The sequence below is a fragment of the Diceros bicornis genome, chromosome 5 (assembly GCF_020826845.1).
Source record: "Diceros bicornis minor isolate mBicDic1 chromosome 5, mDicBic1.mat.cur, whole genome shotgun sequence".
Classification (NCBI taxonomy): domain Eukaryota; kingdom Metazoa; phylum Chordata; class Mammalia; order Perissodactyla; family Rhinocerotidae; genus Diceros; species Diceros bicornis.
The window spans coordinates 15,334,708-15,348,965 of NC_080744.1; the positions used below are offsets into that span (position 1 = coordinate 15,334,708).

At 41.5% G+C, this 14,258-nt stretch overlaps 1 protein-coding gene across 1 annotated transcript in view; it reads right to left on the reverse strand.

Moving 5' to 3' along the window:
• The window catches only part of NPAS3 (neuronal PAS domain protein 3), a gene marked incomplete at its 5' end in the record, with an annotated part of 740,467 nt that overhangs the window by 27,390 nt on the left and 698,819 nt on the right, over nucleotides 1-14,258 (reverse strand). The window contains one exon of the mRNA XM_058540352.1: nucleotides 1,625-1,818. Coding sequence (XP_058396335.1) covers nucleotides 1,625-1,818 — 194 coding nt within the window. The remainder of the gene's footprint in view (nucleotides 1-1,624; nucleotides 1,819-14,258) is intronic.

A 14,258-nucleotide genomic window follows, 5' to 3' on the forward strand; every position in this document is an offset into this window, starting at 1 on the left:
ACCTTAGACATAGCCAAGTATACAGTCACAATGATAAAAATTTTAATAAATGACAATAATACTTGAAAAATAGATTTAGAGTTACTTATTAAATAATAGTGACTTTATTCTTCTACTCCATTGAATGCTAATAGCTCAGGTGGGAATCTTTTCCTACTGGTGAATGCTTTCCTCGGAATCCAATCCTGACCGGAAATGGTTGGCATTTCTAACTCGGTCTCAACACCTTTAGTGCTTCCCAATGGACTGAAGGCAGATGCCGTCTGTCTTCCTCTTGGCTAGGCCCTGGAGAGGTCAATTACTCAAGCCACTTGACCATTCTGCTCTTTCCTTTCCCCTCTGAAGGCACTCACAGGGCTCAGTGAACACATACTGCCTTCATGCCTGACAAGATCCATGCCACAAAAGCATCCTCTCAAAATGGACTCAGTAATTCCCCCTGGGGCACCGGGGGATGGGTAGCATTGCCAAAGCTTCCTTCCCACCGCCCAGGTGTGTGTAGCTCCTCCCCACCCCTCTGCCCGCACTCCGTGACTCTCTCTTCTTCAGATCAGTCTGATGATGGGCTGGTGACTTCTAGGTGAAAGGTCTGAAGGGGCACTGTCCCATTTCCTTGTCCCTTGTTTTGTGCTTAATGGAAAAAGTGAACTTTTTAACCAGAGGCTAAAAAGTCCTTTTCTAAAGCTGAGTGTTGAGGAAGGACTGCCAAGTCATTCATATGATGAGTTATCTCTTCTTAATTTATAAAAGTGAAATCCTCAGGATTATGAAGTTTTACTTAATAGTCTTGCAAATTTCTTTTTTGCCCTTTTTCCTGTGGGGGCCTCAAATTCTCATTTGTTCTCTACACGTTTTATGGACTGAATATTTGTGTACCCCCTAAATTTCTATATTGAAGTCCTTACCCTCAATGTGATGGTATGAGGAGGTGGGGCCTTTAGGAGGTAATTAGGTTCAGATGAGGTCATGAGGATGGAGCCCCCACAATGCGATGAGTGTCCTTATAAGAAGAGTAAGAGACCAGAGCTCTCTCTCCCCTGTGTGAGCACACAGCAAGAAGGCAGCCATCTGACAGCCAGGAAGAGGGTTTTCAGGCACCTGATCAGCCTACACCTTGACCTTGAACTTCCTGGCCTCCAGAGTTGTGAAAAACAAATGTCTGTTGTTTAAGTCCCCCAGCCTGTGGTAATTTGTTATAGCAGCCCGCGCTAAGACAACATCCTTGATGCCTTTATGAACACTGACCATCCGGAGGCTGGGTCCTGCAGTAGTCAGGAAGTGGGCCTGGCTGAGGCCTCAGGAGATAGCTTTTGCTGCATCATTTTGCCAATAATGTCTCAGCCCTGCTTTCTCCTTGGGTTCTCAGCCAAAACAGGCCTTAATTATAGCATATGGATGCCTGGGTATCCCAATTCATTCCATTGTTGTCCCTAATGTAAATCAGGGCAGCAATGTAAATTTTAAATAAAAAGCATGTTTGGTGTCAATCCAAGCAGTCGTTAAAAATAAGATCAGGATTTATAATGAGCCTCATTGGGAGAGTAAAATCCTTCAGACTGCTGAAAACACCAACCCTCACCAATGGGCAATATACAACGGGCAAATGAAGACAAAAACGAAGTACCTATTTTCACAGTAAATGATATTGAGGTCCATATTCACTCGAGTGACGAACATATGGCAGTCAATTCTGACTTCATTGATCGTAGGGGGAGGCAAGGCATGAGCCACAACCACGAGACCCATGATTTGGCTGGGGACGGTCCTCCCGTGGGACAGCGACACCCTCAGTCGTAGGCGGCCTGTTATGTGAATCACCTGTAATAGAACAGTAAGTAAAGGATCCAGTCAAATTTATATCTGGATGTAACAGTATTTCTTTTGAGAAATGCAAAATTACATCTGGCACAACCAACATTAGCTTGTACCTTCAGTAATCACAATGGCTGTCAAAGTGCCCTTCATGTCCTCAAGGCAAGAGACAAAAGAGAGATGAAATTATACTCTGAGCATTTCTCAAGGTAGCATTATTACTATGCTATCGCTATTTTTCAGGATTTTTTGTTTTTACATTTAGAGGAAGTACATAACCAGATAAAATGACCAGAAAGTTGAGCACTGAGCTGCAGAAGGAAACGTTTGCATTATCAGCCCCTCTTAATGGACGATGTCTGTCTCTTTCCAAATTTCTACTGAGTGGGATTACATGGCCATCTCCTTTCAGAAGTGTGGTTGAGAGCTTTCCTTCATTTGGGGGTTGACAATGCAAAAATGGCCAAAGACTCCACTGAATAAAAGACTCAGTGGCAATGACATGAATGGGTCCTTTCGAGCATAGATATTCCATGTGAGGCAGCACTGAGTTACCAGCAACACCGCGATTTCTTTTCTTTTTTTTTTTTTTTTGGTGAGGAAGATTAACCCTGAGCTAACACCTGTGCCTATCTTCCTCTATTTTGTATGTGAGATGCTGCCACACATGGCTTGATGAGTGGTGTGTAGGTCCGTGGCTGGGATTCGAACCTGTGAACCCCAGGCCTCTGAAGTGGAGTACGCAAATTTAACTGCTCTGCCACCGGCCCAGCCCCAACACCATGATTTCTTGCAGTGCCCTATGGGGTTGAAGGACAGTGGACCTTGGCTTGTCATTTGTTCCTTGAGCTCATACTAAAGTAGGGTCATGAAGACTTGCACCATTTTGGTGGCTCATTTTGGTTACTTGAAGAGAAACAGGAGGGAGAATACTGGGCTGTAATTTTTGGTTTCTTAGCCCAAGTATACCATAGATAGTACAGGCCACCCAGAACCAAACAAAATGGGTTCATCATCCTCACACATTTTAAATAGTATTATGTCTATAAAAGTGTCTTTTGAAAAAGTTCTTTTGCTTATTATAAACTGCACATGGAAGGAGAGCCATAGGCAACTTCCTTAAATGACGTTTTGGGGAAACAAAATCATAAAAGGGTGGAAAATATGAAGGATTTGTGTGGCTATGCTTTGGGATGATGGAAGTTGGGTGTGTAAGGGTGTGGGAGTGTTGGGGATGAGTGTGTGTGTGTGTGTACTTTAGCTGTGTTCCTAGGACCCTGCTGCAGTGTGGGGGACCCTCCAAAACCAGGTCGCAGAGGTGATCACCGTGATTCACCGTACCACAGAGCTCAGTTTAGTAGTTAACCAAGTTTCCACATTTGGTTCACCTCTCCAAATGCATCACCGAGTGCCAAAACGTCCTTTGAGGCTCTGCTTTTCCCTCTTTGCCATAAGGAACTGAGGTGGGAAGCGGGTCTCTCGCCTCCCAGGAACAATAAGATGTAGCATCTGCTTTCCTTCCTAGGGGCTTGAACGGTGATTCCTTTTCCATTTTGTTTTTGTTTCCTTTAAGTTTTTCAGTTTTCCAAAAGCAAGCCACACTGCTGTCAGGAAGCAGGATCAAAGCTTACAGGGCTGCCCTTCAGAGTCTGGGCTGTTCTAAATACTACCTCTTCCCCGTCCCCCTTCACATTTGTGCCCAAAGCTACAGATCTGGAAACACCAAAAAGGAGGATTATCTGGGTTATTCCAGGAGCAGCTTTTCGACCACACACATTTGAAGTTGACTAAATTCATACTTAATGCACCTCTGCTTTAAGCTTTGGTCAGACGAGCTTCTTTATGAATACTGTATTTGAAAATGTTCCTGGAGGCAAGGATGCTGAAACACCAGCACAGACACACATTTTTGCAAGACCTCATTAACTAATAAAGAAATAGCTAAAAGAAATGGGATTAACTTCACAGGAGGGGTGTTAACAGTCCCTGGTCCTCCTCCCAGCTAGGCTTACATAGATGCTCATTTATCATTATCTGTCTTGTTTTATCAGGAACACTCAGCTTCTTGGAAAAACATAGATCTATAAATGCTCAGAAAATACACACCCAGAATGAGATGTTAAATACATCCCCACTTGGTATTCAATTCCAAAGCAATTTAAAGGCATCTGGGCTAGATAACATTTTGGGAAGGCAGACAGGCTGCTGGGGGAGCTGTCTGCATGTCCCATTTTCCTGGCCTCTGATCTCCAGCTTTGCCTGCAGCCGTCGAGGTGTCAAAAGGTGGGCCCAGTAGGGTCCACTAGAGTCGCTATTTTATGATTTTGTTACCCTGGGTTACACACAAATGCATAGAGTACATTTCAACCTCTCTGCATCTCAATTTCCTTTCCTGTGAAATGGGGATAATAATGACTAATGTGCAGTTATCTTACGAAAATCAAAAGGGGTAATGGAGGTGAACACTTTCTAAATTGTAAAGAAGTCTACAAATTTCATTGTAATTCTGTTCACCTTTAAAAACATCAACTGAATAATAAGGATAAGGACGGTTTATTAATTTAATCTTGAACAATGGCCTAATAAATGAAATATTATTATTTTAAAGGATCATAAAAATTTCATATTTAGAAGAAAATTTACGAGAGTCTATCTTAGGTCCTTCTCTCCTTCAATTTTTGGTGAGAAAAGAAGCTCTGGAAAGTTCATTCCCTGTCCAGAGTCACCTGGCTTGGAAGTGGCAAAAAAGAGCCTAGATTCCAGGTTTCCAGGTCTTGTTTGAGTATCCTTTCAACTTTGTTATGCCTGTATGCATTTTATATGCCTGTTTATATTGATCGAAGCATTAGAAGTTTATACCAGATGCCTTAAGTAAACTGTATATGAACCTTTAAAAAGATTTCACTTATAACCTGGAGCTCAGGTCATTTGAAAAGTCTTTGAGAAATAGCACAAACTAAGAAGAAGAAGAACAAAAAAACTAAGAAAATTACTAATGCAGTGACTAAACAGCTGTCAAGAAATGTCAAAGAACAATTAGAGGGTGTGTTTGTGTGTATGTATGTCTGTACGTCTGGGCGTGTGGGAGGGTGGGGCTGACAAGAAGAAATAGGTATCTGTTAATTTTTGGTTTTAAATTGAGGTATTTTTCCAAACTCATTTCATAATGCCAACAGCTTTTTTTTTTTTTTTTTTACCATGCAACAGGTTATGTTCAAATTTTAGAAACATGTCTGACAGCATGTATCCAAATACACAGGTAGTTGATTTTTCACTTTGTAGTTGCTTTTGAGGCCTGAGATGTAGAGGAAAGAGTATTGTTAGAAGAGCAAGGTTCAAATTCTAGCTCTGACGCTACATATCTGTGTAACTATGATGCTCAGAGAATTGAAATGACTTGCTTAGTTTCTAGGTCAGTATATTAGAGATTAAAAACCTAGTCACAGAGAAGAAGTACTCTGTAAAGCTGTTCCTTGTTTTCTTAATAAAGTCATCAAAGGGCATTTTATTGGTTCTTTAGTTTCTAAAACACATTATGTGCAAGGGACCTTGGCAGTGCCAGGGAGCAGACCAAGATGAATCACATGTAAACCTGTCCACAAAGAGTTTACAGGCTACATAGTAGTCTCAGGAGTGGACCATATCGTCACAGGGAGTGTACCTGTAGAATTACTTGTAGTATAGTAATATTGGGAGAACACACTGCCTGATCAAGAAAGTGGTTCTCCATCCTGGCTACGTGACAGAATCACCGGTGAAGCTCTGTTACCACATGGATTCCTGGGCTTTATCCCCCAGAGATTCTGATTTGGTAGGACTAGGACAGGGTCCAGCATTTGTTTGTTTTTTAAAGCTTCAAAGGTCACACTCGCTACTGGAGAATATCTGGCTAGTGGGTTTGGAGTTATACCAGTGGTTCTCAACCTTCCTATACATTGACTCACCCAAGGAGTCTTTAAAAGTCCCCTTATCCAAGCTGTATCCAAGACTAGTTATAGATCCCTAGGGTAGAGGCCCTTCCAGGTTTTATAGAGCTGCTGAGAGGATTAAGTGAAAATGTAAATAAAGTGTCTTTGGGCCCTGTGAGGGGCAAGAGAACAAGAATGTACACACGGTATATGCTCAACAAATACTATGTTTATTAAGTAACAAGTATGCCCCATAAGGAAGGTATAGAATAAGATCTTTGGGGATTCAGGGTCAGTAGAAAATACTTTGGACTGAACGGATCAGGAAGGCATTAGCATAAATTGTTGATGTAAGATACGATCATAGAATGTGAAAGGGCTTTCCGAAGAGAGAAAAGGGCTAGAACAAATGGGTATAAAAGGGAATCTATCAGGAATGCCCAGGGCTCCAAGAGCACTTCGACTGGTATCAGCAGAACAGGCAGAGATGGGCCAAAATGGCAGGTACCAGCAGTAGAAATGGCAGTGGGACCTGGGGAGAAGCACCACAATTCTGAGCCTGTCTCATGGGATGACAATGATGATGATGACAGGCTGGATAGTAATTAGGAATGCAGGAATTGTTGAAAAAGGGACAAAGATCCCCTGTGGATATTTTGTTTTTGAGCAGCCTGGGGAGATCCTGCACAAGGTGTCCAGGGGATAGCTGGAAAAAGGAGGTGGGCACTTAAGAGATGGTAGTTGAAGGTATAGTTTTGGAAGGTTTTTTTTTTTTTTTTTGCTGGAGGCAATGTTAAAACCAATAAATGTAATGGAATTACCAATGGAGAAAAGAGAGATAAGAGAAGAATACCAAAGGCATTTTCCCCCCCTTTGAGTATCTGAAGCCTTAGGCAAATTATGTTTTTCTCTAAATTGAGGTTTTCTTGCTCTATAATGATTATTTTTGTTAAAAAAATGAAAATTTCTGAAAACTCTAAGCCTCTTTTTCTCCATTCACAATTCCATTCTGACATAAATGTTAAACTTGCCATATTGTCACCAGTCCCAGGGGTAACATCTCAAAGAATGGGATGGCTTCCTTGTAAAGTTAATTAGGTAAATGGGAAATGATTTTGAATACAAATATATTAAGCCTAAATACTAATATTATGTCAAGAGCCATGAAACTATAAAAATAACATAGTTACTTTAAAATGAAAGGAATATCATGGAGTAGAAATAACATTGAATTGGGAAACAGAACATCTGATTTCAGTTCTGGTTCTGGTAATTTTGGCAAGTCATCTAGCTTGGCCATGGCAGCATTTTCTCAGATATGAAATGGAGGATAAGAATCAGGTGATGATATCTAGGGTTCTGGCAAAGTTCTGGAGAATTCTTGGACCTAATGCTCAATTCAGTGACCTTTACTGTGCTGTAGTACTACCCCCCACCCTTTACAACTCCATGGTGGGGGCAGGAGTTTCCGAGTACAGCTGCACATTAATAAATGCAGAGATTACTTTAAGAATTAATCAATAGGGTTTTGTGAGTCATATCTGAGTTGGAACAATGCTTCAGTTTTTGCCAAAGCTGGGTAAAAATTACCTCTGTGTTCTGAAGGTTCATCTTAGTCTGGTCTTTAATCTATAGACATTCTTCAAAAGAGATTTCTGAAGTAAAAGATCCTTTGCTCCCGAGTTCAATTTTATATAAGAGCTCAATCCTCATGCTTCTTTTCATTGTTCTTGTTTTATCATAAAGAGCTGTACAAAGATGCTAAAGCCCGTATTTTCCTAAACCCCTTACACAGCACTGCCCAGATGCCAGCCACAGTGAAGCAGAATGCACAGGATTTCGGAGTTAAATCCCACCATCTTTGATAAAAATATTCAAAGTAGCATTATTTGACAGACCCATATTGAAGAAATCATTCTTTGACTTTTATTTTTCTTCTCTGACACAATGAGTGGATGTGCGCGATGGTGTAAGTACATGTCCACAGAGTTTAGGACGAGTGTGGGAGTGTTAACAAGCCATGTTTCTTGGACAAATATATATTTCTCTTCCTGCCATATGCGCCTTTCAGTCGTCTGTTAGTGATAAACACTTAGATGTGCTCCACTAATATCTTCTCATTATAAACAAGCCCATCACAAAGACCTTGATAAAACCTCCCCTCTGCCAATACTCAAGGAGAGAAAGTCTGTGACAAAAAAATACATCTGGAAGCTATTCTCCATTCTTTTAGGAATAAATCTCAGCACTAGTAATATGAAACGCTTTCTTTATCAAAAGGAAGCGCTGAGTATTATGTGCATTATTTTCCACATATAATGTCAAGTACAGCATAGGGCTAGGCAAATAGGAGAACAAAAAAAGCTGCAGGCCTGAAAAACCTATGGATTCCCTGGGTTTAGAGCATCTTCAGAGATTTTTCACTTGTCCTTTGAGGGAATCCAAATTTACCTTAAAAATTAAGCTTCCTTCTGGCACTCTGGTCTTTTTTCTTTTATTCCTCTGCAGAAGTCTGGTTTAGCATACAGATCATCAAATCACTAGCTCAGGTGGGAGAGTCAGCTAATTATTTTTAAGTGATGGGGGCTTCGAGGTAGCCCACGACTTGCTGAAAGATAAGGGTTTAGCCAGGTCTTCTGAACCTAAACATCCAGCCTACAGCATAACAACTTAATCTAAACCAGCACAAGAGTATCAACCTCAAGTAAATTCCCTCATGCAAATTGTTAGGGAGTGGGTTTTCCCAGATTTAGACCATGTTCATAGGTTGAAGAATCTGCCTGAACGGGTCTCTGTATCCCTGTCTGACTCCTGCCACCTAGGTCTTTGCACAAGGCCTGAAAAAAAAAACAAAAAAAGCCTTAGCTGAGACCAAGTACATGTCCACAGAGGCAAGCACTATGGAGAAGAGGGCTCATAACTGAAGGAGGTGCCTTTGAGCCCTGTAAGGGGCAGGAGAACAAGAATGCCATTTCCTTTCCCTTTCTAGGATCTCAGATTTTATTTCTAGAAACTGACTCTAGTAGACTTTGTCATAATTCACAATGGGACTGTAGCAATGGGGATAAGAAAAGTCAGAAGAGGGAAGAGTTGACTTCTCAAGGCAGAGGTGAGATTCAGGGGGAAATGAGGAATTGGAAGGGAGCGAGTGAAAATGCAGACCTCTTCCCGGGCCAAGGGGGATGCAACGGGAGAGGTGGTCCTGAAATGTCTCATCATCAAGGAAGCATGGAGACGGCCATCAACCCAGGAACCACGTGGCCGATGGGAAGCTTTCTGGGAATTTGTCCTAAGAATTTCCCTAAGATCAGGGATCTTCAATGTTGGGTGGGATTCAGTGCTTAAGGCTAGACAACCAGCAAGAACTAGAGAAGGTCTCAGATGGGCTTAATTTAAGGGCAGCTGTGGAGAAGAGAGGAGGTGAGATTGGGTACCAGGGAAGCATCCTGGTCAAAGTTAAAAAAGAGGAACCCTGGCAGAAGCCAGTCCTGTTGGATAAAAGGACTACAATTAGAAAGTGTTAATACTCAGGGACTCCATTTGGTTTGAACGGAAATGAGGTGAACAGGAAGAGGGATGTAATTGGAGCACAACCATTTGATACTGGTCTGATTCCTGGCAGGACTCAGTGAAGGTCAGTTCAGGAATTAAACAGACCTGAAGCTGTAGGTAAGGGCATTCTGGCTATGGAAGGCAGAGGAAGGAAGGAAGCTAGGGGCTAATTTCTCTGCTCTCACCGAGACACTAAGGTCCTGAAGGAAAAGACTCATGCACAAGCATGAACATGGGCATTCCTCCTCTTACAGATGAAATCAACTTGCTCTGTCCTGTACACAAATAACTAAAATAACTAAATGGGCCTGGTGCACAAGGGAAAACATATTTCGTTCTTTAATTGGAAAGCTCAAAACACCTAATGCTGATATCAGGGATTTATTTTAAACAAAAAATCTCTAGGGTTAGTGGTTCTTAAATTTGAACGTGCATAAGAACCACCTGAAGAGCTTATTAATAATGTGGATTCCCAGGTCCCACCCTCAAAACTTTGGATTCTTTAAATTGAGGGAGGGGCCTGGGAATCTGCATTCACCAAGCGCTGCAAGTGCTTTGGGTGCCAGTGGTGGGCAGAGCAGTCCTTAAAGTCCCGCTTTAAGGGCAGGCCACATGGTCCATCCACCTGCAGCTTCCTCTTTATCTAGAGAGCTGAACACACATCTAGAGAGGTTAAGAAAGATGACCCAGAGGTCATTACAGACTGCCTCCAAAATGAGCAAAGAAAGATGAACATACATACGGTTAAATCTGGACTGAAAAAAACCCTCCTCTACAGAACACAACCCCTCGTCTTGGCTCTTAGAAAATGGAGGATCAGCGCGTGATGAGCAGGAAGCCTGGGCTGATGTGGGATCAGGGCACAGGGCCGCCTGAGGGAGCAGCCTGGAGCCCTGTCAAGGCTCCTTTATTGTGTGAAGGTCTGCATTCTCTCAGTGGCCACGCCACAGTGGGCTGCTCTGTTGTGCCACAAGCCTCCTGGGGGAGGTCGGGCTCTGTCAACCCTTCCCCCACCCCCTGCCTGCCTCTGGCTTAGCTCCTGATTAATTCAGGGGAATCCTGGGAGGTTAACCCTTAATTTGATGGCTCCAGTGAGGAGCTGAGAGATGGTGGCAATTTATCACCCTCCATTTTTTATTTTTTTAAATGTAGAAACATTTTCTAAGGCCACAAATAAAAAACTTATTTTTAAAACCCACATTTAAAATACATTAGCCACAGCATTCTATTCTTACATGACTGTATCCTCCAAACATAACAATTACTTCCCATCCATCTCTGTTAACAAACTTCAAGTACGTAACATAAAAAATATAACTATAATTACAGCCTTAGCTTTTCAAAATGTGTCTGAACTCCATATTTGTTTCCTGTTCCCTTGGAGAAAATAGTCTTTCTTCTACCACAGTTAAGATTTTTTATTGGGATAGTTTAACTAAGCTGGAGAGATCTCCTTAACGAGATTATGTAAATGTATGCCAAAGATATAAACCACATTTTCTCAGAGAGTGGAACACTTCAAATATCATTTAATAAAACAGGACCACGGGTAGAAACACCTCGATAAATTAAGGGGCAAAGCAAGAAGGCTGAACTATACGCATCTGATCAAATTTTGTTTGATTCAGTTACTTTATTAAAGTCTCCTAGAGAAGGACAGAGGACCACTGCACCTCTGTGGAAGGCAACTTTTCTATTCCTCTGGCATTTGATGTGGAGGAGGAGGTATCACCCTGCATGGCCCCCAGAGGCCCCTTGTGGCTTAGTGCCACTATCTTGAAGGTAGAGGGGCAGTTCTTCTCAATGTAACAGACTGCAAGTGTATTTCCTAACAACATTAAAGAAAATCAAAAGGTGTGGAACTAGTCTCGTGCCAGGTAAGGAATAGAAACTGCCCCCCCCCCGCCAATTTCTCCCCAAAGAAATATTATACCAGGTTATATATTTTATTTTCTTTAGAACCCATGAGCTCTTATCGGGAAAGATATAATATAACTCACATATTTTCTGTTTCCTATCTTTGCTTAACACCTTTGTTGAATGTGCATTTTACTTAAGTTTCTTGAGTTTAACAGCTAGTCTTGTTCTAAGTCAGTCTCCTTAGCCTTTGTTTCTCTTGAGTTTCCTAGGAGAATTTGTACCCAGACGGTCTATACTGCAACAAATGTCCAAAGACAACTGTGTACCATAGACCAAGGGCTTCTCTGCCTAAAGACAGCAGTTGCAGAGAGCTCTCTGCTGCCCTGGGAAAATGCTCAAGCAGCCTTACTCTATCCCCTCCACCCAACCTGAAGCTCTGTAGGAGAACAGCTGATTGCATTTTGATAACCAAGGAAAACCTGTAGAGGAATAGCTCTTAGATAAGGGAGTCAGCTACCTCTCTCTTCCTCAGTTGCAGAGGATGCAGAATTAAAGACAATTATCCATGTAGATGGGTGGACTGGTCCTTGTGGAAATGCAACTCTGCTATGTCAAGAGCTGAAATATTTTTTAAAGCAGCCATCCCCTTAAAGGGCAGACACACAAATATTAACAATTATATTTCTGATAATTAAAAAATTTTAAAGCAAACAGATGGGTCATAAACACTGTGAAAAAATTAAAACCCCAGTATTCCCCAAATTTAGACATAAAACTCCTTAATGATCAAACCTAAAAATGATCACTATCTAGGAGGCTACAGTAGGTATCTAGGACTCTTAAAGTAATGAAAGAACAAAGAGAGTTCTCTTAAGCTGGGCACTTTAGACCCAAATATGCACAAGAAACAAAGACTATAGACCAGAAGGCAAGATTCCTCAGTTTTCCTGGCACACTCAGGCCACATGTAGTTCTGTGTTTGACTGCAAGGACCTCCTTGCTCTGCATCAATTTCCTCATTGGGAAAGTGAGGGGGCCTAAGGACAGGGCCTCTGAGACCTTTCCTCAGTGTAGTGTCTATTAAATCTGACATCTCTGAACATGAAGCCTTGACCCATCATCACAGCCCTAAGCCTCTATAACTTTCCACCTCTATTATCTTGGTTTCCATTCTTTGTGAGGCCGGATGTTATGTGTTTAGCATTGATTAGCAAAGGACATTTTCTTCACTGTTTCTTAATCTGCCCTCCAAACCTATAGCTAATATTTTATAAGGCTGCTAATTTAATCCTAAATTTCATCCTTAATGAGGGTAATTTCTAGTAAGGACATGCCTCTCAAAACGTCTCGCTTTACAGAGTGAATGAATCCACGCCCTTGCCAAGACCTCTTTGTGTTCAGCATCCCAGAAAGACTGCACGCTGGAGCTGGAGGGGGCCTTGTGGACCACCTCGTGCAACCCTCCCACTAAACAGATGTGGGGACTGAGGCCTGGGGAGGTGAAATGTCTTGCCCACGACACAAAGCTAGTTAGTGGCAGACACAGGAAGAAAAGTGAGGTCTCCGAATCTCTTGCCCACTGTTTCTTCTGCTGTTTAGTAGTGCATTTCAGAGGACATACGCCCTTCCATTTTCCTCTTTTGTTTTCCCAAATGTGTTTATATTTATATATATAAATGATGCGATCAAACTTAGGATTTTAACCTTCAAAAGACCCCCTGGCACTGACATGGGTTATTATCCGTTCAGCATATGCAATTCAAAACACTCCTATGACTTTCGTGCTGTCACCAGCTCATTTGCTGCATTTGGTTTATTCAGCCATGATTAGAGATAGTCATTTACAGTCACACATTTGGAAACTCTTTAACAAGCTTCTAGCAGTTTCCTTTCCAAAGCTGTTTAAATAGATGAGGGTGTGGTGTCAGCAGCGACAGCAGTTTCCTCCAAGCTACTGATTCCCCTGTTACTTGTATGTCTTTATCAGAACTTCCATTTTGTAGAAAGGCTTTAAAAGAAGAGAGAGAAAACAACCCAAAGATGCACATTCCAGAGCCTATAAGTCATCATTTCAGGAAGACTGACTACAAAATTAAAATTGAAACCACCACACTATAACCTGAAAGTTCCCTAAAAAAAAAAAAAAACAAAACTCCCTCCCTCTTTTTATTTTAAAGAATACTTTTTGAAGTAATTGGCACAAAGACTGTTCTAGTGCAGATTGCTGCAAGTGTGCTCTTGGCAAGAACATCATAAGCACTAGAAAAACTTTAATACGCTCAAGAAGCCAAATACAAACTGACACCAGGAACTCAAGTGTAGGAATAAACAGGGAAAAGAAAAAGAGCATCTCAATTTAATACAAACCTACATACAAAGGGACCAATTTCTACGATCCATGGTTTAGCATACAATGCAGCTGTCCTCTGAGTGAATATAGAGTAGTTATACATAAGAAATTAGAATTATCAATTCGAGGGAATTTCTCAAGAGTCCTTTTTATATGTAATATGGCAACTATAATGCCTAAGAAACCAGGCATCAATGCATTAAATGAGATCAGGTTGGGATCTATTTAGAGAAGGGGGGTTTACACTTGAAGAAGTGTCTCTTAGATTTGACCTCTGAAGCAGACCCTCTGCAGGGAAACTCGAAACGAATAGCCTAGCCCTACCTGGAGCCTTGATCCCAGGTCTTTAAGATATAAGTTTGAATACATTTAACACAAGAGGGGGAAATCATTTTAGAAGTGTCTCCTACGTGGAACAAAACGGGAAGAACTTGTAGACTTTTGCACTCTGCAAGATATGGGGAGAGCGCTCAATTCTCCTTATTCTATCGAATATAAGAACGAAAACTATTTTTTAAAAAAAATTCCCTTCCTCAAGTCATCTTCTTCCTTGCTATTTTATGGTAAGGATTCAAGGATTTGGAGATTTTCTGCATCCTTCTCCATCCACATTTCAAATTCATCCCTGATTGTGACCAACACTTACTTTACCCTGAAACTGAAAAGATGGCTCCATTTTCACAGTCTTGATAAGTAAGATTTCTCCTGCAAACCTCTGGAGTTCAAACGTGCTATACTTTTTTTTTTCTTGGGGAACGTTTGAAGTCCCCTTTAAA